Genomic DNA, 25,416 nt, shown 5'->3' on the forward strand with positions numbered 1-25,416 from the left:
AACAGTGGGGAGCAGGCAGGTGAGGCCACAGCTCCCCTGGCAGTTCGTGGGGACTCTGCAAGGCTGGCAGAGTTGGGGACTGAGCACACCGCCATGCCGGGGGCAGCCAGAGCCAGGTTGTGAATGGGTGGCACGGGGTGAGCCAGTGTCCCTGGGAGTATCCTTGTCCTGGTGGGTTGTTGCAGGTGCAGCTCCAGAGCTGTGGGTGCCACAGGGCACAGTGGGCACCCATAGTCCCACAAGGAGGGGGTGAGCAGCATACCTGGGGTGGCCAGGGTGCCAGTGGGGGCAGCAGGTGGGCAGGTCTGGAGAGCAGGTTCCAGTGGGGGTACTGGTGACTGGCTGAGGGCCACGGGTGCTTGTGGAGAGCTGACTGGGGTGAGGGCTGCTGCATGGAGCACCATCTCAGCCAGCTGTTTACAAGACCAGCTGTGAGTGAGAACGTGTGGGTACCCCTTGCATTGTGTCCCACTTGCTATGCCCTCACTGCATCCCTGCCCTTCCCTAGCTGTTGGTGACAGTACCCCGAGACCAGTCAACATCTTGGTCCCCAGTGGGTTCCTCTCCCACTCAGCCCCTGGACCCATCCTGCCCTGGGGGCAGCAGGAGCTGCAGCTGGTGTGCGCCAAGCCCAGCCTGGGGGAAACCCGAGTGCCTGGAACCTCTCCCGGCGTGGAACAGCTGGCAGCCCACGGTGTGCGTGTGCACCTGCGTGGGAGTTAATCCCAGCAACATCTGCCAGGCTCTTTGCGACCCAGGAGCTTCCGGCTGCAGGGATGGGATGGCTGGGTGCACAGGGCACGTGTGTGTGGGGCGGCTGGCGTGCGCCAGGGCTCCCTGGGCAAGGCAGTGCCTGTGTGGCGTGGCTTCTGTGGCAGCTGTGTGCCTGCACACATATGTCGCGTGTGGCCAGCAAAGCTTCTGGAGGGGACAAGTGGCACTGGGGATACCAGCAACCCTCTTGGCTCTGGGATCCAGGGATCCAGCAGGTGAAGTAGGGGTTTTGGATGGGATTAACCAATCCTGGTGTTGCCATGTTCAGAGCAGCCCCGAAGCAAAGATGACTGGGGAGAGAAGGAGGGTGTTTGCATCCTTGTCAAGGAGGATGATTTCCCAGGGAAATGAGGCTGGGGGAGAAAGGGGAGGAAAAAGGGAGCAGTGGGGCTGTGTGGGGGCAATGACACACCACCCCTGATCTAATCAGCCAGACCCTGCAAATAAAAGCCACCTGTTTTGGCCCTGGCAGCAGGAAGCCATCCCTAGAACAAACAGAGCACCAGGCAACTGGGAGAAAGACAAACAGGGGCCGGCACCAGCTCCATCTGCTCCTGTTCGGCCCAGCCCCCAGACCTCCAGCCCCCTGGAGTGGCAGTCCAGCCCCCAGCAGGGCTGGGGAGAAGGAGAGAGCAGCTAGAGGTCCTTGCAGGGTGTGAGCGGGGCTCAACCCGTGGTGTCAGCCAGATGGCTTGCACACAGCTGTGCTGCCCTGGTCAGCTAGCTCAGATATTCATAACGTCAGTGGCTACAACTGGGTATTGCCACAGACATGGCATCAGCACCAGGGCTCCTGGGCAGCACCTGCCTCACCTCTCCCTGCTCAGCTGCCCCAGCTGTGCACTGTCCTGAGACCAGTGCCTGCAAAAGGGGTACATGGTCTGCAACATGGGTACAACCCATGGTTGGCATGGTCTGGGCTTGGCATGGAGCACTTGGGTGACCTTGTGCTCCCACCATGCCCCCGGGCTGCTGGCTGCCGCGCTGTGCCCAGTGGCACAGAGAAACATGATCTGTTTTGCTAGTGCAGGGAACAAGCTGAGCTGGGAGCAATGAGGGGCCCTTATTAAATTAGCCTATGCAGGAGGCCCTGGGTGAGTGCTAACCAGCTCCCACAGCAAGTATTAGCAGCTGCCCTTGAGCAGAGTCACTGCCTGCCCCCGCACCAGCCTCGCTCTGTCCCTGTTCCCAGCTGGGCAGGTGTGGCTGGGGGCTGGCAGGTGACCTAGACATGGGAATGCTGGCTGGTGACAGAGACTGCCTGGAGATGGCCCAGAGAGGACAGGCTGCATCAGCTTTCTGGGATGCAGTAGGAGAGGGCTCCTCGTGAGTGACCCCACTGATTCACTGTGCCCTGATGTGGCTGTGGCTCCCATGTGGCTGCCCTGAATGCACCGAGCAAGAGGTGAGGCACATCCCAGTGAGTACGATGTGCTGAGAATCAAGGGAGGGGCACAGTCTGCATCTGGGTTTCTCCCCTGCACCATTCGCCTTCCAGTGCTTTTGTCCAAAATGTTGTATGGGGATGACTGAACTGTTTGCATGCTCCTCATGGCACACCACCAGTGCCCCACAGATCCTGTAGCACACCATACAGTGCCCCACACACCCTACATGCACATCCCGTAACAGCTTGCAGCATCCTACACATTCTGTGGTGCCTCACGCACTGGGGTTCTGTAATACACCCCACAGTGCCCTGCACCTCAGAGTCCCCAGCTGCCCTCATGCCTCAAGCACCCCAAACCAGTGCCCCACATCTCTGTTCACACAGCCCAGGCAAGGGGTGGCAGCCCCGTGGGGGGACCCTGCGGTGCACTGGCTCTGCATCTTGCCTCACCTTCGCCAAGGTGATGGCTTCCCTAAACGCTGCCCAGGCCTGTCTCCCAGCGTTTTGAGAGATGTCCCCAGACCACCAGGCTGCACCAAGGTGCTCTTCCTTCTTCAGGGAGCATCCCTATCCTTCCTTCCACCTTCTGCTTCCCCAGACAGCTCCAAGAGGGTCTTCCCCCTCCCTGCTAGGAGCACTCCAGGCAACGCAAGCTGAGGGTCGCCTCCCCAGCGCCTGTCCCCGGCCAAGGGCCACTAATGTCCCTGAGCTGGAGCCTGCTCCAACCGCTGCCAGGCTGCACCCTCTGGTGGGACCCGCAGGCATCGGCGCGGACTCGCACCGAGCCTCGGAGCCGTCGAGCAGTGGGGAGGACACGAAGAGGACTCTCGAGTCCTGCCCCCAGCCCGTCCTTGCTGTCACCCCTCTGTCCCCGATTCTTGCTGATGCCAGGCTAACACCACTCCCAGCTGCCCACACTGCACTCTCCATAACCAACCATGTCGGGGCCACTTGTGATGTTGACCCCATGCCCAGGACCCCCAGGAGGGCTGGAGTTTTCCTGGGAAGGTTTGAGGTGCTATGGCCCAGCCCTTGCCCAGCGGCCAGCATGGCACCTGCCCAGCTGAAGGTGGGGAGTGCCTGGCCTCACCACAGACTACACAGGGATGCTGCAAGAAACACTGCTGCCTAGACACCCAGGATTTCACAGCTCGACAGGGCACTCTTCCTCCTTTCCAGCCTGTGTTGGCCTCATCCATCCCAGCTCCTGGTGGGAGACAGTGGGGATATCTGCATGGCATGGTGCAGTTCCAGGCAGGGCTGGTCCTGCTGTCCAGGTGAAGGACACAGCTCTGTCCCAAAGCTGGTCCCCTCCCACTGTGCATGGTGTCCCTTGCCCAAATGGGAAGTGAGTGGGAGCACAGGGAGCTCTTTGTCAAGCCAGAGGACATGCCCAGGACATTACAAGCATGTAACTGGTGACCATTAGCACCCAGTCTGCAGCCAACGCAGGAACCCCTGCAGGGCCTGTCTGGAGAAGGGACCCATGGTGGCAGAGTCCCACGTGGAGGGGCAGAAGCAGCCTCAGATAAGCCCTGTGTTCCAGCATGAGGACATCAGTACCCCTCAGCTCCCAGATGGTAAATCCCCACTTCACCCTGGCACCTCCTTCCCACCAGCCTCAACCCTGGCAAAGGCTGCCTGGGTCCCTAATCCCTGGGCCAAGCGGGGACATTGTCCGTGGGCAGAAAGGAAAGCGGCGCGTCAGGCCCTTTGCCCATTGTGCCCTGAGCCGCTGCGCAAACACAGCCCAGCACTTTCATTGTCAGCCGCGCTGGGCGCGGGGGGGCCGCTCTCGCCACACTGCCTAAGTGGAATGGACAGCCGGAGTCTGGGGTGGGCGAGCAGCCCGTCCCCCCCGCATCCCCTGCCTGCTGACACAGCGCCCTGACCGCCTGCACCATCGGCACTTCAGCGCCCGCCTATAAAGGGCGAGGGGAAAAGCCGGCGCCGGCACCGCCACCTTCGCCTCTGTGCCCTGCCCTGCCGACCAAGTAAGTACCAGGCTGTGAGCCCCCAAGACCGCACCGCACAGGCGCTGCCACGCTCCCTTCACCCCACACCAAGCCCCCACCCGACGCTCACCCTGGGGAAGGGCAAGTGGTGGGCGCTGTGTGGCACAACGGGGGTGCCCTGCGCGGGCAGGAGGGACCTGGCAGGAGGGATGGAAGAGCCAGGCTGCTCTACCCCAGGGCTACACTTGCACCTGTGTCTGAGCTGGGGTCACCGCCGCCTCCCAGCAGTGGGTACAGTGCCGCTGCACCCAGACAACTCCTGGAGCCATCGCAGGGAGCTTGGGAGAAGAAAAACTGAGGCAGTTCTGGGTACATCACAAGGAGAGATGGGGCATTGCAAATTCCCCCTGCAACTTGGGGTTCACTGGACAGAGATCCCCCAGCACCGAAGGAAAGGGAATGGGAAATGCCCCCATGCCAGCCTGGGAGGGCAAAGGGCCAGTGGCATGGGATGTGTGAGGGCAGCACCACTGGCATCCCAGGCTCAGCGGCAGGCAGCGGGGTGGCTGGGGGTTGACGGTGGGCGCCTGCCCTGGGGTGATATGTGGGGCTCTGCCAGCAGCCGAGTGACCCGTATGACCAGCAGTGAAGCCATGGACACCCTGGGGCAGTACAAGATCACGGTGTGGGAGGAGGAGAACTTCCAGGGCAAGCGCTGCGAATTCCTCATGGAGTGCCCCAGCATCATGGAGCGCGGCTTCCGCAAGATCCGCTCCATCAAGGTGGAGTCTGGCCCGTAAGTGCCCCGCCAGCCCCGTGGCCCCTTGGCACACCCCGCTCCAGCAAACCCACTGCTCCCAGGGGACCGTTGGGAGCTGCTAGGGAGCCAGAACACCCAAGTCCTTCCTCAGCTATGACACAGCCTCATCATGCAATCTTCCTGCTTGCGCTCCTTGTGTGGTGCCCCAGTTTCCCCATCTGCTGTTCAGGGAGACCCTGCCGAGCCAAGGTGCAGGTTGGAGGCAATGGTGTGGCTCTGGGGAGAGGGGCCCCACTTTCAAAAGGGACATTTGCTGCTAGCAAGGACCCCAACGTCTGTGACAGACCCATAACCTGCCAGGATGTCTCTGTCCCCTGCCCAGAAAGGAGAAGCTGACCCCTGGCTAATCCTGGGGACTGTGTCACACATCCCTGAGGGTTTTCCTCCTCTCCCCTCCAGCTGGGTAGGCTTCGAGTACCCTGAGTACCAGGGACAGCAGTTTATCCTGGAGAAGGGTGACTATCCCCGGTGGGAGGCCTGGAGCGGGAACAGTGGCTACCGGACCGAGCACCTCCTCTCCTTCCGGCCTGTCAAATGCGCAGTGAGTTACTGGGACACCGCAGAGGGGGGGCTCAGGGCAGGCAGAGCCTCCTCCAGGCAGCCCAGCAGGGAGGTGGAGAGGGACAGACTGGAGGATGACTTACATGGGGCATGGGATGGAGGGGTGAGGTATACACAGAGGTACCTGTGAAGTGGAGGAGTAGCTGCACCCACGAGCTCCCACCTCCCTGAAAAGATCCTGGGATGCTTTTTAGGTCTAAAATTTAGCCTGAACCACAATTCCAGCTCCTTCTGCTTTGTGCTTTGGAGAGCCACCTCCCAGATTGGGGTCCCAAGGCCTTGTCTCCCCGCCCCGGTTACCGGGGATGGGGTGAACAGAGAGGAGCTGGCAGGACCGCAGGGATGCTCAGGGTACAGGGTCTGTCCCCCTCCCGTCCAGGGTACCTGAGCTGTGCCCGGGCAGACGCAGCTCTATCGCTCCATCTGCAGAGACACTGGTGCTCGCAGCAGCGGCACGTCTGCGCCTCCGAGCGGGGGGTCCCCCCCCAACTTTTAATAATCACCAGGCAGATATGTTCAGGCTTTAATAAAGGGGATGTGATAAGATCACTCCTTACTGGCAGGACTGCTCCTCAGTGCAGATAGATGCATGTGGGGGCTGGGCACGGGGGACAGTGCTGCATCACTCAGTGTCCCAGCCATTAACCCCTCCATGTCCAGCACCCAGAAAGGCCCCACAGAGCTGAGGGGATCTCTCTCAGCATCCTGCCTTGCCCTGAACCCTCCTGCAACCTTGGGGAGCATGACGATGCTGAGGGCAGCAGTCTGTGTGGGTCCGGAGGTTGTAGCCACTGTAACTCTCACTGACAGCTGTGCATTGGGACTGCAGGGACATGGGAGCAGCATCCTCTGGGCAGTCCAGAGGTGTCCCAGTGAAGGGGTGCCAGGCTGTAGGACATCCCCATGCATTGCACCAAAGTCGGTTAGGATCCCAGGCCTCTCACAGTGCCTGGTTTTGTGTCACACTGATGCCACATCCCCTATCCCTGGGCAAGCCAACCCATTCCTGCTGACCTCCAGCTCTCTCCCTTCACAGAACCACAATGACAGCAAAGCCATCCTCTACGAGGCTGAGAACTTCCAGGGTCACAAGTTTGAGCTGAGTGACGACTATCCCTCGCTGCAGGCCATGGGCTGGGGCAACAAGGAGGTGGCATCCATCAAAGTGAACGCCGGAGCGTGAGTGCAGCCAGTGGGGCAGGGACCGGGGGGTGCCAAGAACAGAGGTTCAGCAAGCACCTCCCTCCTGTATAACCCCAGGATGCGGAAGGGGGACCCCCTCAAGAAAGGGATGCCTTCCTGCTACCTTTTCCTTGAAAATCCAAGCCATTGGGTATTTTTTGTCCCTCTCCTCCCAGGGCAAGCAGAGGGGTGGGATGGGATGGGATGGGATGGGATGGGATGGGATGGGATGGGATGGGAGGATTTGGCTTGGGGCTCTGAGCCAAGGGTCTGCCTGCAGGTGGGTGGCATACCAGTACCCAGGATACAGGGGCTACCAGTACGTGCTGGAGCGGGACAGACAGAACGGCGAGTTCAAGAAGTACAATGAATACAGCAGCCAGGCCCACACCAACCAGATCCAATCCATCCGCCGCGTCCAGCACTGAACAGGGGCAGGGCTGTGTGCCCTGCAGCCTCCAGGCTGCTGTGCAATAGACCTCTATCCGGTAGCAAATAAAGGCATTTGTCAAAAAAAGAGTGCTCCTGCCTCTGCTCTGCTCCTCAGGGGGCTGCCATGCTGGGAGGACCTTCTGTGGGGTGGAAGGTGAGGTTTCTCCTTCCCCAGGCAGTTTTGGGTCCGTGGCCAGCTCTACCCTGGGCTGAGCTCTCTGCACCGCACCTCTTGTCCATGCACAAAGAACAGAGGGGCTGCAGAACAGTTCCACTGCTGTGATGGTCTGGCTGGGAAAATGGGAACTTACTGGACAAAGAAAGGGCTGGAGGTGGGAGGGGGCATCCAAGAGGGTTGTGCCCTGGGAAGGGGCATCCAGCGGGGCTGTGCCCTGGGTTTTCCTCCCAGGATCAGTGCTGGGGAAATTGATTGCTACAAAGTCTGTGAGCTCAAGGTCCTCCTCCTCTGCACCCCTCTGGAAGAGAGAAGGGGGTCCCTGCCTGCTGTAGGCCTGGGAAGGAGGAAGAACATAGAGGTCATGTGGGGCAGGATGGGACACTGACACAAATGGGGCAGCCACAGTTGTGTCAGGTTTGGGAGCACTGGCACAGAGGGGCTGGGGGTGGGGAGGTGGGTTGTGCAGGGGTCAGGGGAAGAAGCTCTCAGGGCAGTGTTCCACAGGTGGGAGGGGGCTTGGCTTGGTGCTCTCAGGTGTGTGTGCCCTCCCCCAGCCTTGCCACGCCAGCATATCCGTGCCAGTATCCGGCTCCGGGACACGGGGAGCCCCACCCAGCCTCCTCCTCCTCCGGCACCCTTTCCCAGCCTCCTCCTCCTCTTCCATCTGGCTCCAGCACCCTAAACCCTCCTGGGGTGCAGGCTACCCATCCCGAGGTGCTCCCTGCACCCAGGACATCCCTTCCTCTTCCTCCTCTTCTTCTATCCTGCTCTGGCACTCCAAAGCCCTCCTGGGGCACAGGCTTTCCATCCGGAGGTGCTCCCCACACCCAGTACATGGATGCATGGTGGAGCAATTCTGAGTGTCTCAGATGCCTGGGTTCCCCAATGCCCACCCTTGCTAAAAGCATGCCTGGCCCTGAGGCCGGGAGTGTCCCAGAAGGGTGCTGTGAGACTGGTTGGGGGTCAGTCTCGGCACACCCCTCACCCAACAGCGTGCAGACACCTCAGCCCTGGTGTGTGTGTCAGCATGTGCATGAGTGTGAGTGTGTGTGTGTGTGAGCTGCACACGACCGTGCACACAAGTGATCCCTACATGGCTCCTCTCCCCTCCAGCCCCAGTGCTGCCGTGCAGAAAACCCAGCACCTGTGTATCCCCATCCCACACAGCATCCCAGCTGCAGGGTGCCCCCCAGCCCTCCCCTGTCCCCTCCGTGTCCCCACTGGCCCCACCCCACCACGGCCCCACGGCCTCTCCCCCTGCACAAACACATTCCGGCACACCTGGCCAGGTGCAGCCAGCCCAGGGCCACGTCAGCTCGGCTCCGCTCCACAACGCCGGCTCCAGGTGAAGCTTTCCCGGGCACCTGCACGTAGGGCTGCGATGGGGGAGGTAGGGGTGGGCTGTGGGGGTCATTGCAAAGTCTCGGGTCCTTATTGCTTCACCTGGGCTGGGGGGAGAGCACTGGAGTGGGGGGTGGGGGACAGACTGCCTCTTGCAGCCAGAGAGACCTGCAGCTGCTTCCAGCTGGGTGTTCATGTGTCCGGGCTCTGTCCCCAGAAGCCCCACAGACCTGAAACCTCATCTCCTAGATCCCCTGCAGACCCAAAGCCCAGTCCCTTGGTCCCTCATGGACATGGGTCCCTGTTTCCTGGATTTCTCATCTACCCTGCCTTCCCCATCCTCTGGGTCTGCCCCAGCTCCCCCATGTCCCACCTCCCCCACGAACCAGGGGTCACATCGCTCAGGTCCCCATGGACACAGGGCTCCCCAGCTCTTAGGATCTGCCACTCCCTGCCTTTCTGCACACCACTGACCCCAGGTCACTCAAAGACCTCGGTCCCCTCACACCCCACTTTAAGCCCCCCACCCACTGGCTTTCCCAGGGACCCGGGCGTCTCCATCCCCAGTACCCTCCAAAGCACCCCCATCTCCAGCTCCTGCAGCCCTAACCCTATTTCTCAGCCGGATCCCTACTGCACCCCTGCCCCCTCCCCACTCTGGGCTGATGCAGTGTCCCTCAGCCCAGACCCCCCCTCCATGCCCTCCGCCATGCAGGTTTGCAGGGGGAGTGTCATGGTCACTCCCGCTGCCAGGAGAGAAGGGGTTGGTGGGTCTGGCATGCTCCTCACCTCACCCCGCCGTCTCCGGGGCTTGTTTTCCGTTGCCTGCGGTTTGTTTCAGTGACTCAGGCAGCGAAAGCAAGTCCGGGAGGCTGCGGAGCCACTGCTGGGAGTGCTGCCCTTGAGGGGCTGGGGAGGACAGGGATGCAGGGAGTAGCCAGGGCTGCTGGGCTGTACAGAGCTGGGCACCCCACTGAGGGGTTCACGGGAGCTCAGGGGACAAGTTGGCGGAAAAGAAACTTTTTAAGAGCTGTTACATTGGTGGATTGGTGGGGAATTGCTGGAGGAATACCATGGGCTCTGCTCATGTCTCCCCTTGCCAACATCTGCTCTTAGTCTGTGATGGAGATGGGCACCAGAGGTGGAGCACATGGAGCAGAGGTGGAGCTCAGTAACCAAGGGATCCTCGGTTTTCTAAACACTTTGGACACCCCCTGCAAAGAGGAGACACCAGTCCTTTTGGGCTGTGCCACCCTGACTGAGCATCGCTCTCCTGGGGCTGCAGCTTCTTATGCAGGGCACATTTTGGCTGCAGTATAAATAATAACAGTGAGTCTGGCATGGCCGTATCCCGGTTTCCGTTAGGTTCATATCTTGCAATGATCACTTTCCAGAAAGGCAGCTAAATCCAGCATAAGAGCTCATCCTTCTGCCAGACATCAATGAAACACCACAGGAGAAGTTGTGAGCTTGGCTGTACGGTGTGGGACTCATAGAGTAGAACTGGTGACAGCTGTTGGCACACTGCCTGGCTGCCTCAAGCTGTGGGATCCTGTGGAGGGCCCACTCTTGACCCCAGGGACAGAGACTCTGACAGCACCTCACAAGTGCATATAGCAGCTGGAGCCACGGGTGACAGGGAAAATCCTGGCCAGATGTGTCTTTTTGGAGCTGGTATCCCCTTTCTCCGTTGTAAGTTTCTCCACGAAATACCCTCCTGTCTTCAGAATGTACCCAGGGCTGCCCAGGATGAGCAGATGAAGATGGGGCCATTGTGCTTTGTGTGGGTGTTGGGGGTTACCCAGCTTCTACAGATCCTAATAAAGATGTGCAACAGGTTGGGACAGGGCGGGGTGCTGTGGGATGATCACAGGCTTAACTGTCCCTGAGGGAGGGACTATTCAGAAGGGCACAGAGGAGCCAGGGAGGTGGCAGAGCTGTGGTATGACCTGGTGCCACCAGCTGCTGGAGATGCACTTACCCCCCCTGAACCTGAGCACTGCAAAGAAACCCCATGACCAGTGTCCTGGAGGTGGAGGGACCCGGTGGGGACTCAGCTGGCCCATCCCAGGGCTCTGGGAATTCCAAGGAGACCCCAGGACTGTGCTGCCGACGCTGGAGTTGGGGAAGGGGCAGGCACGGACCCCGATGGCCAGCAGCACTGTGGCTCGGAGAGACAGACGCCAGGGGGACAATGCCGCTGCCGATGCCGTGCAGCGAGATGCAGGGTCCGAGGCGATGCTGGCCGATCGGCGAGTCGGGAAGCGGGATGCTGGTGGGAGGCCGGGGCCGGGCAGTCTCCAGGCAGTGTCCGAGCCCGCTCCCAGCTGGGATGTCAGCGCCGTGTTTGCGAAGAGTTAAGGAGGCGGAAGAGGCAGGAAGCGGCCCGAGCCGCTCTCCATAGAAACCCGCGGCCGTGATTAAAGTCTGATGCGGGCCCGATAGCGGGGGGAGCGGGGGGGGGGGCAGCGCCCGCTTTAATTACAGCGGAGGAAATTGCTGGAGCCGGGGCCCCAGCCCCTGCGAGTTGCCTGGAAACTCCCCCCTCCCCCGCCTCCCCCGGCCCCTGCCCGTCCCCTGCCCGTCCCGCTGCCATTTATTCGCCATCAGCTGCTCCCTGATAAAGTGGAATAATAATAATAATAATAGGGGCAGGAATATTAAAACATGCAGCCCGCGGGCCGCCCCCACAGCTGCCATGAGACACGGCACCGGAGCGGTGCCACTGCTGCTCAACATGTACCTGCCAGGTACGGGCGGATCCCTCGGCCGCTGCCCCACCGCAGCGCCGTGCACCGCACAGCACCCAGCCCCTGCCCGCCCTGTCCCGCTGAGGCCCTGGGGCTCTCCTCTGCCCCATCTTCTTCCAGCGTCCACCCTGTTACCTCCTCTCCCTCTGTCCATTCTCTCTTCCTGCCTCCCAGCACCACAACTATCCCTTCCTTCTTCCTTCCAGCTGTCCTCACAGCCTTCCACACCCACATACTCACCTTGCCATTCTTCATCCTCCCACCGTCACCCTGTCCTTCCATCTCTTCATCCACCCTTCTTTTCTTCCAACCTATCTTTCCACCCACGCACCCACCCTTCCCCTGTGATTCCATCCATCCATTCTTCACCCCACCCATTTGTCCCTGCATCCCCCTTTCCATCCCTGCTATCAGCCAACATCTCCATCTACCCAGTGTCCCTTCCATCAGCCTGTTTTCCCATCACCTTACCCATTACCTGCCCTTCCTTCCATCCGCCCATCTCTTGCACTTTCTTTCCTCCATTTAGCCACTCGCCATCGTCTCTTCTGTCTTTCCATCCATTCACCCATTTCCTTCCTTCCTTCCTTCTATCCATCTATCCATTTTTCTCTCCTTTCCACAGCGGTCCACTCCCCAAATGCCGACAGACATCCTTCCTTCCACCCACCGCTCCTGTCACCCATCCTGCCACCCACCCGCCTCCTCTCCCTCTCCTCCTGCCCCACAGCTCTCTCCCTCACTCCCTCTCTCCTCCCTACCCCAGCCCACGGGATTTTCTATTCCTATTTAAAAGCTTCCCCGGCTGGGTCGGAAATCGGATTTCCTTTTTCCTGGACGCGTTTCCTGGCTTCGCCGCAGCGGCGGGGCAGGCAAGGGGGAGCGGCCGGGGGCTGCGGGGACGCTGCCCGCGGGTGGGCGCTGGGGGGTCGCGGTCCCGCCTGGCTCCAGCCCTCCCTACACTCCACCCGCGCCTCTTTTTCCCCCAGATCCAGTCGGGGAAACTTTGTTCAAAGACGGGAAGAGCCAGGCGTGGGGGTCTCTCAGCCCCGGCGTGCAGAAAGGTAAGAGCACTGCTGCCCCTTCCCCCGGACAGGCCTTGCTCCCCTCGGCCGGCACAGAGCGGGGACTCCCGGGGCACTCGCATTCTCCCCCGCCCAGCAGCCACCGGGGACCCTTTCCCGGGCACTGCCCATGCAGGACACGGCCACCGCGGAGTCCCCGTTCCCTGCTGCTGCGAGCGCCTCGGGCTGGGAGCATCCTGCCGCCAATTCCCACGGGAAGAGCGGAGAGCCCCGACGGTCGGAAGCTCCCGTCCCGTGGCATCAGAGGGGAGAGGGGTACTCATGCCCCCGAGCCCCGCAGTGGGGTGAGTGCAGGGTCCTAGCTCCGGTCTCCCAGGAGCTCCGGGACATCCGACGGGGAGGGAGCTGCCAGCCATCCCGGGAGTGGGGCGGGCTAATCCGGGCTCGGGAGATCCGTTCCGGCGAGTGGAGAGGAGAGTTGAGACATTATCCGTGAGGGAGCTGCCAGTGAAGTGCTGGGGCAGGGCTGGGAAGTGATGGGTTCCCGGGAACCGGAGCCATCCATCTGGAAAAAACCACGCAGGGGTCACGGGCATCGGCCAGCGCTGGCCAGGGAGCAGGCTGGAGCCTGCTTTGGAGTACAGCAGCACTGGGCATCGCGGGGCCAGCACTGTAGTGTTTGGGCCGTGTAGCTTGCCTGCTTGCAGGAAGACAGGGACCAGGGGTGTTCTAAGCAGGAAAAATGGAGCCCTGGTTTAGTGGTGGGAGGGGGAGAAAAGATGGAACTGGGGGAACCCTTTTGCCTCTGCACTGCGGACTCTGCCCAGCCATACTCAAGCACTGTGCTGCAGCGAGAAGGATCTTTTTGGATTCCTGGATATTTCCTTAGGGAGCTCTCAGGTGCATTATCATGGCACCCTGCAGCAGGTAGGATTGAGCCTCACCATCCCACCGAGATGCACCCTCCAACACCTCCCTGACCTCCTTGCATGGGGTGGAACACCCGCAGGTGGGAGATAGCTGGAGGCCGGGGTGGGGGCTGTGGGGATGGAGAGGAGGCAAGGGCTGCAGCTGCACCCTAGGGAGGAGAGATCCCCCACCTTGGTCCCAGGATGGGGAATTAGGAAATACAATGCCTTGGAAAGAGCTGGGCTCAACTGCCTGGATCAGGATGTCTGAGTGGGTTTTGGTGGAACAGGGATGGATGGAGAATGGCTTTTCCCTGCTTCTTCTACAGCAAGATCTGGGTAGCACCAGATAAAATAGGTGGGTCTAAAACAAGCAAAACAAGGTGGTTCTTTGTGGGAAATGTAATAGAGCTGTAGGACTGCTTGCTGCAGAGGTCATGGGTGCTAAACCTCTGTATAGGATCTAAGCACCTTTAGACAAAATAATGATAGAAAAGCACAGGGATAACTGCAAAGGCACATCCTCTGCTCTGTAAAGAGACTGTGCTGCAAGGGCTGGCATCAGGAGCAGGGATGTGCAGGGGATGCTGCTCAGAGGAGGCAGAGTGGGGTGTCTAGGTAAGTGCAGGGCTGCTCTGCAGGGTGGCCAGGTCCCAGCAGTAGGATTCCTCCTTGCCCAAAGGTCCAGACTCCCTCTCCTCTCATGACCTCTGGCCAGACTCAATGGAGCATGCCCTTGTGCCACACCATGGGCATGTGGAGGTGTGCCAGGCTCCAATGTGTGCACAGCCTGGCACAGGGGCACCACAGGCACCCAGCGAGGATACTCCTCAGTGCAAGCTGCAGATGCAATGGCCACGGCTCAGGGAGGACATTTTTCCTCTGGAAATAAGGACCATCACTGAAGCCTGATTCAAAGCCGCAGAAGGTCATGCTATGTCCTCATCTCTCCCTCTCCTGTACCTATCTGTGCTTCTCTGTGGTGTAGTTCAGATGAGCGTCGCACCCTGACTTGAGCTGATCATGGAGATGTCTGTGCAGGGCACAGTGTCCCTAGAGCAGGGGCTGTGCTGTGACACCAGCCCAGTTTCAAGCAGACATGGCTGTGGGGAGTATTTGTGTTGGGATAGATCTGGGTTCTGCCAAGATATCTCCTTCTTGAGGCTGCCAATAAAAGAATAAGGCCACGTCCTCACATGAAAACAAACAAGCAGGTATTCATCTTCAGTGGTGTGTGAATGTGGGTGGGAGGGATGGGGAGACCCTGGATCCAGACCCACTGCAACCTGTGTTGACCTCTGAGCACTCCTCCTCCATCCCAAGGTGCAGGGGCTTCTTCTTGTCCTCATACCTGGGGTGTAGGATGGGGTTGGGACGTTGCAAAGGAGACATAACCTTGTTACCATTGCAGGGAAGATGCAATGAGGCGGAGCCGAAACCTGGGTGCAGGAGGGGGCAACATAACAGTGGGTCAAGGGGCTTGGGGCATATCCTGTACCTCACCTTGTGCCCTGGGAGGGAGCTTTAACCTCTCTGGGGCCCGGCCTTGCAGGTAGCGGGCAGATCCAGCTGTGGCAGTTCTTGCTGGAGCTGCTTTCGGACCGGGCCAACCTGAACTGCATTGCCTGGGAAGGCACCAACGGGGAGTTCAAGCTGATCGACCCTGACGAGGTGGCACGGCGCTGGGGCGAGCGCAAGAGCAAACCCAACATGAATTATGACAAGCTGAGCCGAGCACTGCGCTACTACTACGACAAGAACATCATGACCAAGGTCCACGGCAAGCGCTACGCCTACAAGTTCGACTTCCACGGGCTGGCGCAGGTGTGCCAGCCAGCCACCCCCGATCACGCTCTCTACAAATTTCAGGGCAACCTGGCACCGCTGCCCTTCTCAGGCATCTCCAAACTCAACCTCATGACTTCGGGAGTGACACCGGCTGGCTTCTCCTACTGGCCTGGCTCCAGCCCATCCCTGTACCCTGGGCATGGGCTCCAGCCCTCAGCCCCGTTCAGCGCTATGGCAGCCTCCCACCTCAACAACATGAACAACCATTACCATTAGAGGCTTGGCTGTGCCAAGTGGATGCTCCATGTCCCTGGAAGCATGGGGCTGTGGAGTTGGGAAGCTCAGCAGGGAGGGATGGGGGATGGGATTGTGCCCTGCTCTTATTTGCCCCCTTTTAGATTTGGAGTGGTGTGGGGGAGGTGGGGTGCTTGCAGGGTAGCTGGGTTGGTCCTTTTATGTGGGTGGCTGGAGGAGAGAAGCCGTCTAAATTTAAGATGAGGAAGTATCCATGATCCTGGGGACAGATGTGTATACCTAAAGCAGGGTGTGAATGGAAGGAAAAACCATGGGCTCCCCTCCTGGCAGGGACATTGCCCCACCTTTCCTTTGCAACATGCTGCCCGCTCCGTGAATATCCTGCCCTCCCTGTTCCCTGCAGAGAGGAGTCAGGAGCTGGGGCCCCAGGGCGGCTGTGTCCATGAATGAGGGTCCCACTGAGCAGGGACAAAGAAAGGGGACCTTCCTTGACCACTTGGTCCCCTCACCTTTGTCTCCAAAGACTTCCTTTCCTCCATCCCTCCTACACCTGCTGCCTGAAGGCAGCTTCCTTCAGCCCTCAGGAGAAGCCTTGGTCCGGAGGGCAGATGCTTTCTATGGGTTCACTCATGCCAAGGGCAGGGCTCTGGGATTGGATGTGCCAGGGACAAGTGTGGGGCACACTGCCAGCCCTCAGGGCAAGGCCAGAGCCTGGAGGCAGCATAGCCTGGTCTCTGCAACTCCGCCCTCTCCCCAGTGCCCGAGGATCACACCACAGACAGTCCCTGACACCCTGCACGAGCCCGTGTCCTGCTCATCACTTCCAAGATTAATTGTTCCAGTTTTACTCCAGCTTTAGCCCCTCACATGCAGGGCTTGGTGGGACACCCCCCCATAAGTAGGAACATCCCCAGGGACAAGGCAGGGTGAGCGGTGGAGCAGAAGAAGGGATGACAGCAGGACTGGGAGCCCCAGGCACCAAGGGGCAGCCCTGGGTCTCTGCCCCTGGGTTCAAGGAACTGCCCCCATCCTCCAGAGCAGGACTTTGGCCCAGTGGATGCAGAAGAGCTGGGCACGCTGAGCTCCACACTGGCTGGGGGGTGGGATTGGTCTTCAATAAAACAGAGAGGTGCTGTGACCTGTGTCCTCTCCTGTCTGAAGGGAGCTGGTGAGAGGGGGAACCACTCAGCAAATCCTCTTCCATCTGAGGCAGAACACCTTCAGGGCTGGGGTGGGAAGGATGTTGCCAGTGTCTGCATCACCTTTTCTCCAGGCATTCCCTCTGGTTCTTACAGCTTCCAAGAGATAGGACAGAGCTGGAAACCTCTGAGTTCCTTGAAACATGCCTTCAGGGAAGTCACATATGCTGTCTCAGGCTCCCAGGCTTGCAACAGAGATCAAACCGGCTGTGTAGGGGGAGTCATGCAACTACCCAGACCATGGAAGGAGTGGCCAGCCCCCACCTCCTCTCCCTTCATGCCCCAGATCACAGCAGTTCCCAGATCTGGGGGCTCCATGCTGCCACTTCTGCATCCCGCCAGGGTTTGGTCACTCTCAGAGCCTTGGTGGCATCTGCTCCAATGCATCCTCATTGCGCTAATCAGCTTGAGGGAGTGGGATCTGATGCCAGTGTGTCCTGCAGGGAGAGCTCAGGCTGAAGTGCGGGGTCCTGATGCTGCTAGCAGAGAGGCCATGGGTGCGAAAGGAGTTGCAAGGACTGGGTGGGGGGCTATCCCTACCTCCAGGCTTTCTGAGTGTTGCACAGCCTGGTTCCCAAGCACGGCAGGAGGTGAAGTGAGGGGGAAAGGGAGGAGTTACCCCCACACAACCAGTGCCGAGATAGGCTGGAGACAACCCCTGCCCCCAAGTTCGGCTTTACAAGGGCAAAATAGGGGAAATGGCCACAACTGGCTCCCTCAGAGAGGGGCAGAGGGCTGTGCCCTCGCCGGGGAAGCCTGCTTCAGGGCTTAGGTAACTGCGTGACGCAGGGCAGGACACGGATTAAGGGATGTGGGTCACTAGTAGCTCCTCCCTTCGCCCCCCCTTCCCGTTCCTCTGCCAGTGTCTGCACCAGGGAAGCCCAGGTGAGTCCAGCCCCCGCCTCACGCCCGACTCTGCAGTCCGGATTCCTGATGGATTGGAGGCGGGATATGCTAGGGAAAAGGGGCACTTACCTTTTTGGGCGAGGGAGGACCACCGCACACACCCAACAGGCTGCAGCTATGGCTGGCTTGGCTCTGCTCTGAGCTCACCTGGCACAGTCCCACCGCTCTGTCCCCAGGGTGCCACGCCAAAAGCCGGGCGCCAGCCCCGCACTCCCTAGGGACGGCAGCCAGGAAGGAAGCGGGAGGGACACCCATGCGGGACTGCACCAGCGCTGCTCTTGCCCGCCTGAGGATGCAGCCGGTGTCACCATGGCAACTCGGGATGCTCCCATCCCCAGGCCCCACTGGGAGCCACCTCCCCTCACGACATGTTGAGCTTATCGGAGGGGTGAACAGAGCACCACCTTCTCCCAACCCAGCCTCCCCCCTCCCCAGAGCCCTGTCTAACCCAGTCCACCAGCAGTGCTGCTTTCTGCAGGTTTCTTCAGTCACCAAAACCACCGGCTCGGAGCAGACTGCAGCAAAATCCTGCCAATGGGCAAGCAGGGCTGAGCCCAGCACAGCTCCCCGTGGAACATCATCCCTGGCCCTGAGCAGGGGTGCCCAGCCCACGGAGCAGATGGGGGAGCACTGTCTCTGGCAGTGGGGTGCAGCAGCTGGTGGGGAGCCTGTTTCATGTGGCTGACAGCTGCTCTCAGTGCACCCATGGGCTTCCAACCTACCTGTGGGGAGTCCTTGGGTGCCGGATGCAGGGTGAGATGGGGAACACAGCCACGAAGGGCTTCACCCTGTGCTAGGAAGAGTGAGGGAGCAGAGCACATGGCCTGGCAGCTTCTTCTGCTGCCCTGTGATTAAAGGAAGACAGATTTTTTTTTGGTACTAAAAAAATAAAAACAAATGTATCTTTGTATCTGGCTTTGCTCAGCTGGCAAGAGGGCTGCCCTTACCTCAGCCTCTTGCCAGCATGACAGGGGGACCCCTCCAACTTCTCCAAAACCTTCCAGTCCCCCAGTAATGGATCAGAGGGGGAATGGAGTAGCCCCTCTCCTATTTTATTGAAGTCATGTTGTCACTGTCTTCATTTCTCATGCTGGGAAGAGCCTTTGCAGCACAGCCAGGCCATGCCTGACCTGGGGCACACAGTCTGCCTCCCTGCCCACTCCTGCACCCTCTCCAGCTCTCCCAATTCCCACCTATTTCCTTCTCTCCTCATCCTGGCTGCACTGGCTCCTCAGCCCCCTACCCCCAAGCTGCTGACTCACATCCTCTCTCCAGACACCACCTCCTTTTGGCCTGGCTCCCTGCAAAGTGCTTCATGACTTAGTGTGGCTCAGCCAGTGCCTGCAGGTGCAGGCAGCCAGGCTCCAAAACCCTGTGTGAAGTCCCTCCAAGGAAGCAACGGTGATGCTTCCAGAAGATGCTTTCTCCCTTGGCAACGTGCTGAGGGCTGGAGCTGTACTGCCACCAAAAACCAAAACCTTGTCCCTGCTGCCACCAGCTCTCTGGTGCTCATCATGGGCAGCCAGGGAGAGTGTCCTGGTGCCACTGCTGCCCAGCTGTACACTGAGACCTTGGTGTGGACTTTGCTGAGGGCAGGAGCTGAGTAGCAGGAGGACTGGATTAATGCACTAATGCCAGATTATGCTCTAATGCAGGACTTCTGATGAGGGAACAGTTCCTGTTCCAGCCCAGGGGACACTCATTCCCTGGGCCAGACTCCCCACATCTGCCCTGGGTCACAGCTTGGTTCTGCCTGGCTGTCCCCCAAGGAGCTCAGTCCTCAGGGGTGACAAAGGACTGTGAGACAGGCAGGGGACATAGCACAGGGAAACTTCCATGCTCAGCTCTCGGTGAACTGGAGGTAATGACCCAGACTGTACAGTCGCCCTCTGCTTTGCCAGGCTCTGGATTCTGCCAGGCAGAAGGATTAACCATCACAGTAGGGCTCCAAGGTAGCCAGTTCCCCTTCCTCACCTGCCCCAGCTTCCTGGCACAGAGCAGTCCCCAGTCTGTCCTCCTCAGTCCCAAACACATCAGCCAGGCAAGGCCACAGGCCATGCTTTGGCTACAGTGGGAGCCAAACTGTCTGCCATCCCACCTCCCTCAGTTTCATGCCTGCCACTGGGCCACCCTTGGCACAGGCAGAGCTCTTGCAGGTTTCCACCCAAGCTGGGTGTGTCTTCTACCAGATGAGACCCTGGGGCAGCATCCTGCCCCTCCCTGGGTACAAATTTCTCATCAGACAGTTTAGTCTGGGACCTGACATATTGTCTCTGCCATTTGCTGCCACCTCCCTGGATCATTTTGCCCATGTATTCCCCCACAGGCACCCCACTAGCAGCTGTGACTGAAGTGCCATGGAGCAGGGAGGCCACCTGCCTGAAATGGGGATGGCACCCACAAGCTATCCCCATTTCAACAGAGCAGCAAGAGCCCAAAGCTGCACTGGAGCCACTGTTCGAGCAGCTCCCACAGAGGCAGAAGAGAGACCTTCCACTTCCATCTGCATCGAGGAACATGTTATCCATCATCCAGGCAAACGAGGAAAGGCTTGCACAGAAAGCTGGGCCTAGGCAGGTCCTTCACCAGCCATGCAGGTGCTGGGTCTGCATCATCCAGAACATTTTCCTCCCATGGAGCATCTCCAAGTCATTCTGGGGGATGATGACAACTCTTAAGAGCACAAACACAGCTTCCCTGCTGTTTATCTAACCAGAAGAGGCATGGCTTGCCAGGCTGGCTGTTCCAGTTGCCCATCAACTCCATGCTCCAGTGCCATGGCCAGCTCATCTAGCCCATGGTGTTTGCTCCACAGACAGAGAATTCAGGCAAGGAAAGTCCCACAGAGCTGTTTTTCCATGACTCCAAGGAGAAACTCCCTTTTTCATGTGTGACTATGCATCCTTGGGACCCACTGCCACCCAGGGTGCCTCTAACAGCCCCATGCACCTTTGGGAAGGAAGATAAGGGTGCTATGGCCTGAGAAGAGACTTCCTTGGGGCAGGAGAGACCAAACCCATTGCGGGCTGCAGTGCCCACCTCTGCTGCTGCAATGTGGAGTAGATGGGGCATCCACTGTGAGGCGTGGAAAGGAGATGTGTTGCTGCTGGAGGAATTTCAAACTAGGAAAGTACTGGGGTCCCTCACCTGGATCCCTGCAGTGATTGATCGCTGACCTGGCCCTGCTGCTCTACCTCCGAGTCCCAAACCCAGTGTGAATCCTCCCATCCCTGCAAGCCCAGACACTGCCAGGCCCTGTGGCTGGCAGCACAGGGGGCTTTCCAGCCCCTCCTGAGAGAGTCTCAGTCCCTCACTGCTCCTCAAAGAGCACTGGTGGCTGCAGGGATCACAAGTTTGGGGACAAGCTCTATCCATTCCCCTTGCTGCTGCCCAATAGCTAGCTCCTGAGTCCAGACCATCAATCACGCAGCAGCACAGGGGTCTGGCATGTCAAATCACACAGTTTTTAAGAGGCGAAAACCAAGCTCCCGAGCCTCTCGGAGATTCCCACCCTCAGTACCCAGCCCTGCTTGTGTTCCCTCTCATGTCCCCTTTGCCTTGGGGGATCAGAAGGCTCCCAGACAAGGTAAGATTAGTACTCCCCCTGCCTCACTCCCCCCAGCAGCTGTACAAGGTCCTCCAGGGGAGGGAAAATCAGACATGTCTCCCTCCCTCCAGTAAGGCTCTGGCTGAGCCGATGATGCATATTTAAATGCATGGGAGCATCTAAGCTCCTCTCTCATTCCTTGACATTTCCAGAGACTCCAAGCTGTCTTCAATTACCAGTCTGCAATTAGCTCTTCCTAAATCCCCCAATGAGGCCTAGCACTCTAATCAATGAAACACAAGGGAGGAGGGGAAGGACATGGCCTCACTGCAGCTGGAAGCATTTTAAAAGGCTGGGGATTGGAGCTGGAATAACCCTGTGAGTGTTTCTAAGGAGATCTGTAGGGTGGGAAAGTCCTCCGGTGCTGGGAGGCTGTTCAGCTCTGTGGAGGAGACTCTGTAAAGCCCTGCAGCTGGGAGTAGAGATCACTGGACAAACACCACAGCTCAGGGTGGAAATAGCTGGCACCAGTGGCTCAGGTGTTACCCTGTGATGCAGCAAACCACCATGCTTGATTCTCACTGCGCCTCAGTTTCCCTCTCTGCAAAATGCTGCTGTGGGAGAGTCAGGCCTCCCCCAGCAGCCCCACAGGAGCTCTAAGGCTCCAATTCCACCAGTTTAAGCCAAAGTTACCTTTCTCATGACAAGATGTGGATATGGCCAAATTTGGGGTGGGTTGTGAATGCACTGTGGCCCAGACAGCTCACCACAAGGTCACATGAATGTCAATCTAAAGGCAGGGACAAGAGCATCCATGATGAGAGGGAGGACGGGAGCAGCATCAGTCCTGGTGGGTTTACACAGCCATGGAAAAGCCTTGCACAGCACCCTGCCAGGTCAGGCCCTGTCACAGGGACATCTGTGCTGTCTTCCTGGCAGCACAGCTTTGCCTGAATGAGCCAGATTGGGCCTAATTAGAGCTCTGCTGATGCACACAAAGGTAGAGAGAATCCACCTTACCCTCCATGACCTGCAGAGCCAGCACAGCTCTTCCCAGCTGAGTGGAGCGTGAATGCCTGGCTCAGAGGGGCTGTGAAGCACTGGATGCAGACCCCGACCAGAGAGCATATGCGGCAGCTTCTGCTAAAGAAGTCCTGGCAAATTCAGTACCCTGAAGCATAGCAACCAGCTATAAAAAAGGCAAAGCCTTCCTGTTCTCCGCTCCTCTCCCTGGAAGTCTGCAGAAGCACAGGGCTGGTAACAGGGATAGCAGCACAGCTCCCACAGCCTGCTGCTGCCAGGGAAGGGAGCCCAGCCCTGCAGAGCAGAGATAGGGAGGAATGAGGTGAGGGAGGGCATAGCTTTAGGAAAAATAAAACTAAATATAATAATAAAAAAAGGAGGTGACATCAACTGTGGCATCCTGTTAAAATTCATTGTGGCAGACAGGCATCAGGAATTTCCATCTGGAATGGAGGAGGCCAGGAGAGCTCACAAGGGTCCAAGAGACACTTAGGTGGACCAAGACTGGCCTTGGGCACAAAGAGGGGTGAAATTTTGACCCACAACTCACACTGGATAGTAAAACCCCCTTTGGGAACTAGGGCCCCCCATTCCTCTTGGGGAGGAGTAGGCCATGACCAGGAGCTTGGGGAGCTACCCCAATTGCCCTTGCACCCCACAGCCCAGCAAGTCCAGGAGCCACCACCAGGCCCATCCAGGCCACCTCTTTATTCTCCAGTGAAGCAAAGCAAGAGGAGAGGAGACCCCCCCCTCCCATAGCAGGCCCCCTCCGTTTGGGCACCCTAGGCCTCCCCTGGCACAGACCCCTCTTCCCGCAGCAAGCCAAGGTGGGGGGAGGCATCCCCCCCTGTTTCGGGGGGCGCACCGGGGGGATTTACCGGCGGGGAGGGGCGTGGGCTCCCCCCCAGCGGCTCGAACAAAGGGGCATGCGGGCGGCTCCTGCGGGGTGAGGGGCAGAGTCGCCCATGCTGGGGGGGCCCATATACCACACGTGGGCGGGGGGGATGGGGGGAAGGCATCGCCCACAGCACAGAAACCCCCCCAGCCTTGCCCGCAATCCCCGCCTTTGTCTGCTCAGGCGCGGCAGCTCCAGCACCACGGACAGCACCGGGAGCGCTGCGGAAGCGCGGGGCGGCCCTGCCCGCGCTGCGGGGCTCGTTCACATGCACCCTCTGCCTGGGGCACCCGCCACACCCCAAACCCCCCCCCCCGAACCCTCCTGCCCCCGACCCCCGCATCCATTTTATCACCCCTTTTTTCTAGAGAAAACGTATCCAGGAGCCTCCGCTCCTCCGCAGCCTCCCCCTCCCCCCCTTCGCGAAGGTGGGAGGGACACCACTCCCCCTCCCCGGTCTTCACCGCCGCCTCGGTGTTCCGGAGCGCAGCCCCCAGCTGGGGTCGCAGGCGGGGGAGGGGGGCAGCCGGATCCGGAGCAGGGAGGGTCCAAGCAGCGTCTCCGTGGAACTGACGGCTGAGGAAGGGGGAAGGCGAGGAGGATGTGGGGGCAGGAGGGGGAATCCGACAGTCTTTCGCCTCCCCCGCCCCTCGGTGCGCGGCCCCTTCCGCCCCCGGGGCCGGGGGCCTGGTACCTCCCTAGCGGTCCAGGCTGATCGTCCAGTGCTTGGACCCGTCTCCGCCCTCGCCCTCGCTCTTGAGGTCCTGGAAGAGTTGCGTGAAGTAGTGCGGGTCCGCGTTGATTCGCAGCATCTTGGCGCTGAGGCGCTGGATGATGCCCAGGCAGCGCTCCCAGAAGCGCCCCTTGTCTCCCTCCACCAGGAAAGGCTTGAGCGGGTAGGAGATCTCGTTGCCCATGTAGGAGTAGGCGAGATAGAGGCAGGTGAGGAAGGCGGCCTGCAGCTCGGCCTGGCTCCCGATGTCTTCGCCCCGCAGCGCTTCCCGGCACAGCAGGTAGACGAACACCAGGTTGGCCGGGGTGATGAAGCCCTGGTCCTGCCAGCCCTGCAGCAGCAGCGAGCGGTCCACGCTGCGAAACCAGGAGATGAGTTCGCCGGGGCTCAGCTCCTTCAGGCGATAGCAGCGGCGGCACACGAAGTCCCCCAAGCAGCGCAGCAGCTCTCCGGTGGACGCCTGCACCACCACGCGGCGCGGAGACCCCGGGGGGCGGCTGCCGGCCGGCGGCGGTGGCGGCGGCGGCTTTCCCCCGCCGGAGCCCGGGTGCAGCTCCTGCGGCGCCGAGGGCACTGTGGGCACCGGCACGGCCAGCGGGCCCTGCTTGGCGCCGTCGGCCGGCCCCACCACCGACTTGCGCAAGTTCTCGCGGTTGCGCTGCACCACCAGCGGGTCGGGCTGGCCCGGGCCGCCCCCCGGGGCCCCGCCGCTGGGCTTCGGCGTCACCTTCTTGGTGCTCTTCTTCTTCTTGGCCGAGGCGGCCACCAGCCGCTTCCAGGTTAGCGCCGAGATTAGCACGCCGGGGCGCTTCAGCCGGCTCTCGCCCTTGCCCGGCACCCTTCCCGGCGCCTTGTCGGCCAGCAGCCCCCCGCCGCCGCCGCCCTTGCCCGAGGAGGCGGCGGGGGAGAGGGAGAGCACCGTGCCCATGCTAACGCCGAGCGGGACGGGCGTGCGGGGGCCGGGACGCCGGCACCGCCCATAGGAGGCCGGGAGCTGCGGGGGAGGCGGCCCGCACCGGGGCCGCGGTGCCCGAGGATGCTACGCCGCGCCCGCTCTGGGCTCCGCGCCCGCCGCTGCAGCCAGCCGCGGCCCCGCCGCTCCCCGCCTCTCCGCCGACAGCCAATCGCCGCCGCACGGGCCCCCGGTGCGCCCGCCCCTCGCCGGTGGGCGGCGACGGGGGGAGAGCGCGGCGCGGCTTTGCCCGGCGGCCGCCGCCCCGGAGTGACCTTCACCGATGGGGGCCTCGTTCGGTGCGCCCGCCAGGGCGGGGGTCGGGGACCTGCGATGTTCTCACAGCCCCCCAGCCCTTTGTGTGGGGACGTGGGGGGGGGGGTGGGGGAGAGCCCAGAGGACAGGGGACACGGGAGGGGTCTAGGGAGGGCTTCTGAACTCGGCTGTTCTTCCCAAGTCCTGCTCTGTTTTCTTATCTACAAGGGGAGGGATGAACCTTCCCAGACCAGCAGAGCCTCCTGGCCCATAGGTGCTAGGAGAACAGGGTGGGGAAGAAGAGCCTTTGAAAATGCTAGAGGAGATGCTGAGGAGGGGTGAGGATCAAGAAGAACGTGTGCTCAGAGGGCAGCTGGAGAAGGCTTGGGGTGGGTGCAAGGCCGGCTGTGACTCGGCAGCCAACCTGAAAGGTTTATGCTTGGGGGGCGAGCCTCATTTCTCCTGTGAACCAGCCCAGCCCTGGGCATGGCTCCACACGGAGTCAGAAGGTGCCACGGAGGAGCACTCCCATGACCTGCTGTGCAAG

The 25,416-nt window shown here is 60.3% G+C and overlaps 3 protein-coding genes across 4 annotated transcripts; 2 read left to right on the forward strand and 1 right to left on the reverse strand.

Moving 5' to 3' along the window:
- Window positions 1-3,965: 3,965 nt before the first annotated feature.
- On the forward strand, window positions 3,966-7,201 carry CRYBA2 (crystallin beta A2). 2 transcript variants are annotated; one of them, XM_032114660.1, is made up of 5 exons: window positions 3,966-4,158; window positions 4,742-4,915; window positions 5,339-5,480; window positions 6,537-6,679; window positions 6,963-7,201. In XM_032114660.1, the coding sequence occupies exons 2-5, from the start codon at window positions 4,755-4,757 to the stop codon at window positions 7,108-7,110; spliced, it is 594 nt and encodes a 197-aa protein (XP_031970551.1). In that variant the 5' UTR covers window positions 3,966-4,158; window positions 4,742-4,754; the 3' UTR covers window positions 7,111-7,201. The 2 variants fall into 2 exon arrangements, with proteins under 2 accessions (XP_031970551.1, XP_031970550.1); XM_032114659.1 differs by having other exon boundaries at window positions 3,967-4,158; window positions 4,739-4,915.
- A 4,122-nt stretch (window positions 7,202-11,323) lies between these two features.
- Window positions 11,324-16,497, forward strand: FEV (FEV transcription factor, ETS family member). Its single transcript, XM_032114658.1, has 3 exons — window positions 11,324-11,383; window positions 12,373-12,447; window positions 14,869-16,497. The coding sequence occupies exons 1-3, from the start codon at window positions 11,332-11,334 to the stop codon at window positions 15,378-15,380; spliced, it is 639 nt and encodes a 212-aa protein (XP_031970549.1). The 5' UTR covers window positions 11,324-11,331; the 3' UTR covers window positions 15,381-16,497.
- Window positions 16,498-22,415: 5,918 nt separating this feature from the next.
- Window positions 22,416-24,733, reverse strand: CDK5R2 (cyclin dependent kinase 5 regulatory subunit 2). The gene has a single exon (XM_032114657.1). It carries the CDS (start codon window positions 24,588-24,590, stop codon window positions 23,628-23,630), a length of 963 nt encoding a protein of 320 aa, XP_031970548.1. The 5' UTR covers window positions 24,591-24,733; the 3' UTR covers window positions 22,416-23,627.
- Window positions 24,734-25,416: the final 683 nt, after the last annotated feature.

This window comes from Corvus moneduloides, chromosome 7 (genome assembly GCF_009650955.1).
Source record: "Corvus moneduloides isolate bCorMon1 chromosome 7, bCorMon1.pri, whole genome shotgun sequence".
Lineage (NCBI taxonomy): Eukaryota > Metazoa > Chordata > Aves > Passeriformes > Corvidae > Corvus > Corvus moneduloides.